The following is a 7,171-nucleotide window of genomic DNA, read 5'->3' as shown; positions in this document are numbered from 1 at the left end:
ATATCCACGAAACTGAATAAATCAATGTCGGCATCCAGCCTTAGATCAACAGTTTTATTGGAGGGGGGTCAGTTTAGTCTAAATGCCAAAGAAACATTGAAACAGATCTGCATTTAATCTACATCGTCAAATGTAATATGAGGCCAATTAGTGTGAAGAACTAAGTTATTAGTATTACATATGCAGACTTGTGATACTAACTAATGCACAGTGGCACTTGTATCAGAGCACAGTGCACGCTTAGTAGGCTATGTGCCGTGCAATGCACCTGTGCGTGTTGGCAATAAAATATTCCTCGGAGAAATGCTATGCCCCGAGGAAAGAACACAGAGGCATACAATCTTCAGATTTCCCCCTCCGGTTCACTGTTTTTATGAATCACAAATCAGTAGGCCAACACAGCTCTCTGCAGACAGGGGCCCTGGGTTACTGTGGTTACATGGGAACCCTGCAGACATCATTTGCACAAAGACTGTCAGACTTTTAAAAGTCACAAAACCAGTAAAATACACTACATTCATTATGTGATTTAAAAAATCCTGTAAAAAGGCATATTTAGAAATGTAACACTGAAGCCATTCGGAGATCTCCTGATTTGGTACTCAAATATTTCTTTCCGTACTACATGTTGAAAATTTGGTGCTGTTTAATATTCTTGTAAAAACTTGTATTCACTGAAAACAGTATTCGTTGACTAATGGAAGTACAACATAACAGCAAAGAAATTTCTTTTGCACATTTTTCTTTTTGATCTGTTTAATGGCACCTTGCTGAACTGCATTGATTGCTAAAAACTGCTGTCTTTCTCTAGCTGACGTAAGGAAGACCCTGTTTAACACACGTCCTGGCAACATACCTACTTGTGTACTGAGAGATTGGGCTAAACAGCTTACAGATGTCTTAACAGACATCTTTGAAGTCCATCACCATCATACCTGTACCAAAGTATTCACATGTCCTGTCTGAATGACTACCGTTCCATAGCACTGACCCCAATCATGAAGTGCTTTGAGAGGTTAGTAATGCCCCAAATCAAGCCTAGTCTCTTTAACACACTCGACCCACGTTTCCATACCGTCCAAATTGCTTCACGTATGATACAATATCTAGGCTCACCAATATAATCACCATAGGCTGGAGCAGAAAAATTATTAGAATGCTGTTCATCAATTTTAATTTAGCATTCAACACAATAATCCTACATTATCTCAACAAAAAGCTAAAGTTGCTGGGCCACAACACCTGCCCCAGTAACTGGATCCTGGGCTTTTTAAGTCTGTGTCAGCTGCAACACCACTAGTACTACTACACTGAGCACAGGTGCCCCACAAGGCTTTGTGCTCAGCCCACTGCTCTTCACACTGAAGACTTAACGACTGCACAGCCAAGTTCAGATCCAACTAGGATAGGCCTCATCAGCAACAATTAAACCCTACAGAGGATGTGGCAAAGCTAGTTGAATGCTGTGGTGTAAACAACCTTGCTGTCCCTCAATGTGGAGGTTGTGATGGACTTGAAAACTCTTAACCACCCTTCGTTGACAGCTTGAATGTGCAGAGTAATCAGCAGTTAATTCCCAGGTGACCGTGATGCATATCAAAGAAATCTCTCACCCTGACCACCAATTCTACATCAATCTCCTAGGCGGCTCAGCAGCAAATCCACTTCCTGCGCCGCCTGAAAAGAACAAGTCTCCCTCCACCCATCCTCACCACTTTCATCAGGGGCACCAATGAGAGGGGGCTGGCCAGCTTCATTACTGTTTGGTATGGGAACTGCAATGGTGCAGACCACAAGACCCTACAGTGGACAGTGAACAGCTGGACATATTCCTTATTCGATGCTCCAGCAAAGCCACCAGCATTGGTGAAGGACCCCACCCACCCATTCCAGACTCCTATCATTAGGAAGACAGTACAGTACCATAGTCTAATCTGCCAGACTCCCATCAAAGCAGAAACATTTCAACACCATCCCCTTGTGGGTCTATGTAGATTTATATAGGCTGCATATAATTTGTTTGTTCATACATTTAAAGTAGCACAGTGGTCTCTTTTGAGGTACATTTCATTCCTTTGTATTTCGCCAAATACAGTGGATTATCAATAAAAGTCCCTTGAACTCCAAGAGCTAAAAGCTACAAGCATCAGAACCAAAATATCAAGTCAAACCATCTTTTTATGGTCCAAAATAGGAAGGCAGTCAAGAGTGAAATTGAGCTGAAGGTAGCAGGTGATGCTACAGAATTGTTGTTAGATTCACTTTGCATATAGCTTGCCGTTGTAAAGTAACAAAATCCCTCCAGGCTTAGATATTATATTTTATATCTACATTAATAGGAGTCCTTTGATATTTAACCTTCAAGCAGAACATGGAAATCCTGCATTTCTGATTAAGCACTCAAAGACATCAGGAATCACTTTTTTTAAAGAATTTATTTGTTGACAATGTACAAGAACATTTTCAGGCCGATGGTCTTTCCTGGACGTCTTACTGTAAAATTAAAGAAAAGACATTACAGTGAGATTTATACAACATTCCAACAGTTTTAAACTACATGAAACTATTACAAAAACTACCTACACAATATCCCTAAATATCGCATTGATCAATGACAAACACACACTTCAAGGTTGAGTATAACTGAGGGACAGGTTGTTTCTGAATAATCGAGTACATGGGATACGGTCACACTTGCAGACATGCAGTCAAGGGACTGGTTTACCTTAAATGAGTGAATGCTAACCACACACAGCATGCCACAAATTAGTAGCGACTCATCAATTTTAAGTACCTATACAAATTTTAAAATCTTTTTATTTGAGTTAGAAACACAGAATCCTTTAAATATCTGCAAGTGGGGTGAGCTATTAGGACTGAACATGCAGAGCACTTCCAAGTAACTGGTAAAAGTGGATCACATCAGCACACCATGCCGATTGCCACGCTACCTTCTGAAACCTCAAGCCTTTTACTTCTGTAAAGATCCAGGGGAGGCAAAAAAGGGCAAAAGATTGGACAAAAATGAGAACTTTTAACTAACACTATCAATGTCTAGAAATGCTCTTTGAAATACAGACTTTCATGCTGGGTATGTGAACTACGCCCCAGAAAACAGTCTGTCGATTGAATTTGCCAATCGTTTTCAGAGAGCAATTGTAATATAGGTTGTTCTACAGATTACTACACAGTCCAGCACTTCACTACTAGTGAGCACACTACTTTTACTACTCATGAGGGATTAAACAGCTGATTATAAGAATTATTTCCAACCACATCAATAGCATTAGCTATTAACATAGCAGCTAAATGTTTGGAGATAACTTTTTTTAGATCACTCCAGACTCTCCTTCCACAGCAGTTAGTCTACTTGTGAAAGTATTTACCTTCTAAAGTCCAGATGTACATTTGATAAAGGAGGAAAGATGACAGGTTACATTTAACCAAGACAATGATGACAAAAACAACTGTGATGGGCAGCAAAACAAAAAGTGGAACAGGAACTGATAAAACAAAACGGAACCATACCTTCTTGCCAGCAGCACCAACAGACGCTTTCTTGATGCCTCTGACTTTCTTCATTCTGTTCTTGCGTTCCTTGCGCTGTTTTCTAGATGTCTTTTTCTTCTCATAAAGGCCATGCTGGGGAGAACAGACAGCTTTACAATACATGCCTTAACCCTTAAATGCATACCGACGTCATTCACTACCCTGCTCATTATTTTTTTAAAGTTAGACATCAACCTTCTTAGTATTCCTCAATCAATCCATTTTAAACAATATAACAAGAAAAAAAAATAGAATTATAATTGAATGCCTTTTTTTTCACTAGTTTTTTGTCAAAATTGTATAGGGTCGCTAACAACCCGAGGTGTGTAGGATTGTACGTTTTTTTTTTTTTTGCACAATGATGAATTAATCTATAATGATGACATAGGGCACAATTCACCTTTATTCCACAAGGTGGCAATGTCTGATACGCAATGATGAAGTGACGTTTCACTCATAGTTACTCTGACAGAAAACGAAACAATAATAAATATAATCTGCAAAACTTGAAATGGCTAAGTGATTTACTGCAGGGAGGAAGTACTAAACACAATCAAATATTAGTGTCACTGTCTCTTGATGACAGATGTGCTCAAGAAGCTGTCAGTGATCAAAATACTGATTCTGAAGACGTTGAAAAAGAGTTTGGAGAATATGCTCGAGATCGCGAATATGGGGCAGATGCTGAATATACTGATAAACGAACTCTGACGAGGACAGATGATGATGGTATTAAACATCTGCTCACACTGAACCCTTCCAAACTCCAAAAGGTAACAAAATAGTTTTTCTTTTATTCTTCTGTGTTACTCTAACATCAGGAATTTTATATATCACGACAGGTAGAAGTCTATCCATGTTAAATATAGATCCGGGTCGCTAACGACCCGAATATGTAAGAATGTTTGGCGAAACAGTCATGCATTTAAGGGTTAAATGTTTGATCTTCAAGTTGCCAATGCTCTAAATTAAACTATCCACTTCAAGCAAGCATCTAGGGCTGCATGATTTAAGGAAAAAAAAAGTCTTAGTGATTTTTTAGATTATACATTGAACTATAAAATTACTATTAAACCTAAAGAACTGTTACTTTTGTAAATACTAATATGAATGTTTTACGGGTTCGTTTACCGTTCGGCGCTTAATGAATCGTATGCGTATCGATTCATGATTCGGATCTTGTGTCAAACCGCCAAACTACTGAATTCACATGACTTTAGTGATCTGAACCACTGATTCACAACGGTTCAAAGCGGTGTTTTGAAATCGGCCATCACTATACAAGTCATTATTTAGGTTTTTGTGCACACAAAAACTGTTCTTGTGGCTTCATAGAATTAATTGTAGAATCCCTGTAGTGAGATGGACTTTGTAACGACGTCTCCAGTGCCTTTTATGGGTTTTGAGAGAGGAAATTACATTGTGGCCAATGGAGGTCTTTCTGAGCCATCGGATTTCAACAACAAAAAAATCTTAATTCGTATTTTTAAAATGAACAGCGGTCTTACGGGTGTCGAACGACATGAAGTAATTAATGACAGAATTTACATTTTTGGGTGAACTAACCCTTTTAAAAAAATCAAGTAAAAAATAAACAGTACAACAGTCAAAATTATATGTATGGTCATCTTAATTTCCAAACAAACAAGCAATTATTTTGCACAAAAAGCCCTGTTGAAAACAGCTGGGTTAAGAAGTGCTTCTCACTGCAAGTCTGAGAAGATGGCTGGCACATGTTGTATTCCCAAAAGCTTAAGTAAGTAAATGTAGATACAGATCATATTTTTAGTTAAATTGCAGCCATTACGTTTTAATAAAACACCAAGATTCCAGTTATTCGATTGATCGTGCAGCCCTACAAGCATCAATAAATGGCGTACCCTTTGCAGCCTGTATTTGGGCTCATTTTTCTTGGCGTAGTCCAACGAGTCGTAGATCATGCCAAACCCTGTTGTCTTGCCACCACCAAACTGAGTTTTGAAGCCAAAGACGAACACCACATCTGGGGTGGTTTTGTACATTTTTGCAAGCTTCTCCCTGATCTCTGTCTTGGGGACTGTTGCTTTGCCTGGATGCAGGACATCAACAACCTGAAACAATAATAGTAAAGCATGAGCAAACATGCCAAAAAACCAACCTAACTTATAGTACGCCAGTATACAAAATTTGCCAACAATTTACCATTTGCTTCCTCTGAAGCAGCCGGTTTGTCATAAACTTTCTGGTCCTGACAGTGACAGTGTCATTCTGCAAAAAGAGACAGGTTAGAAATATAAATCTAACACACAACTGATAGCTTCAGTTAAAATACTGAGGTGCAACTGAATTGAGCTAACTTGATGGTAAACATGCAGGAAAGCATTCCTCAAAGAGCAGACATGACAGCCCCATTTCTTACTCTAAACAGTTACTTGACAATTATGCACCATTACAAACTCAAAAGTATTTCTTAGTAATATTCCAAATGAAAAGAGGGTGTCATGGATAGATATAGACTAACCCTGTGCAGTGCAGACCATATTTTATAAGCATGAAACCATGGTTAGCGCATTAGCTACATTAGCTTGATGGGCTACAATACTAAATACTGGGTCCAAACTGATATGTATCTTATATTAGGTTACGCGTGTATGTTTACATTGTAAAACTTGTATTGCTCCTAGCCACTGTGTAACAGTAGCACGATGGTAAGAATTGAGACACCATCAGCTTACGGTCTACCGAAAATCTAAGTTTGTACACATTATATCTTCTAAATGAAACAGTACATTTTTATTATATATCCGTAGTGAGCTTTACGCTCACACTGGCATTATAACATCGTTGGATGGTGAAGATTTAGTCAGATTTTCTTTATCATTTGTGCACAGTCGACTCACCATCTTGGCGTCGGCTCGCTCAGGGACGAGGAAAAGGAAGAAGGACCTGTAGGTGCCCGAGATTATGCCTGCGCGGTTGGATAGTATATTGAGGTACTGCCTGACTATAAAGAGATGCTAAATAAATGTTATTTTTAAAATTTGTTTAAATAATTTGTATTTTAAAGATAATATAAGATAAGACTGAAAGTTATATGTGAAAGTGAGAAAAAGGTGTTATATTGCCATACAATATCCATTAGATCAATAAATTAATTGTTATCATTTGTAAGTCACGACTGTTTTAAATTTAAATGTTCTAATTAGCCATCTGGACTGACTTGTCATATAACTAAAAATGTCAAATAAGATAATTCTACATTTTTTTTATTAAACAACGAGTAGTAGGCTAATCATTGATGTTATAGAATTCCGATTCTCTACAGCTAGGTGTCAGTGCTAGGTAATAGCCCACCATTAAATTACCTCGGACCTTTAGATAAAACACACATTTTTACCTGTAGACTATATATAATTAATTATATATATAGATTCTTCTCTCAGATGCACTTCACTGAGCTACTTGTGTCTGTGTGGTTTGTCAGTCTTTGTCAATTTGGGTGACATTAGGCATAACTAGCCTAGCGGTCATAAGTTTGGAAACATTACTTATTTTATTGCTTTTGAAAGATTTGAAAGTGTATGCCTGTGATGCAACATTTTTTTAACAGCTATTTATCCAGTCTTCAGTGTCACATGATCTT

General features: G+C 38.1%; 1 protein-coding gene across 2 annotated transcripts; it reads right to left on the bottom strand.

The window, feature by feature from the left end:
- Positions 1–2,416: 2,416 nt before the first annotated feature.
- Positions 2,417–6,517, bottom strand: rps24 (ribosomal protein S24). 2 transcript variants are annotated; one of them, XM_067421727.1, is made up of 5 exons: positions 6,429–6,517; positions 5,731–5,796; positions 5,430–5,639; positions 3,529–3,642; positions 2,417–2,977 (listed from the first exon to the last, which is right to left on the bottom strand). In XM_067421727.1, exons 1-5 carry the CDS (start codon positions 6,429–6,431, stop codon positions 2,972–2,974), a joined length of 399 nt encoding a protein of 132 aa, XP_067277828.1. In that variant the 5' UTR covers positions 6,432–6,517; the 3' UTR covers positions 2,417–2,971. The 2 variants fall into 2 exon arrangements, with proteins under 2 accessions (XP_067277828.1, XP_067277829.1); XM_067421728.1 differs by having other exon boundaries at positions 2,417–2,493.
- Positions 6,518–7,171: the final 654 nt, after the last annotated feature.

The sequence above is a fragment of the Pseudorasbora parva genome, chromosome 17 (genome assembly GCF_024679245.1).
Source record: "Pseudorasbora parva isolate DD20220531a chromosome 17, ASM2467924v1, whole genome shotgun sequence".
NCBI lineage: Eukaryota > Metazoa > Chordata > Actinopteri > Cypriniformes > Gobionidae > Pseudorasbora > Pseudorasbora parva.
The sequence above is the reverse complement of the archived record's forward strand: the minus strand, read 5'-3'. Positions and strand labels throughout refer to the sequence as shown.

What these genes read in the sequence shown, in the direction of transcription:
- rps24 (XM_067421727.1), bottom strand. An exon ending in TGCTTCAGAGGAAGCAAATG is followed by an intron (nt 5,640 to 5,730) that starts GTAAATTGTTGG and finishes TTATTGTTTCAG; the next exon opens with GTTGTTGATGTCCTGCATCC. An exon ending in CCAAATACAGGCTGCAAAGG is followed by an intron (nt 3,643 to 5,429) that starts GTACGCCATTTA and finishes TGTTCTCCCCAG; the next exon opens with CATGGCCTTTATGAGAAGAA.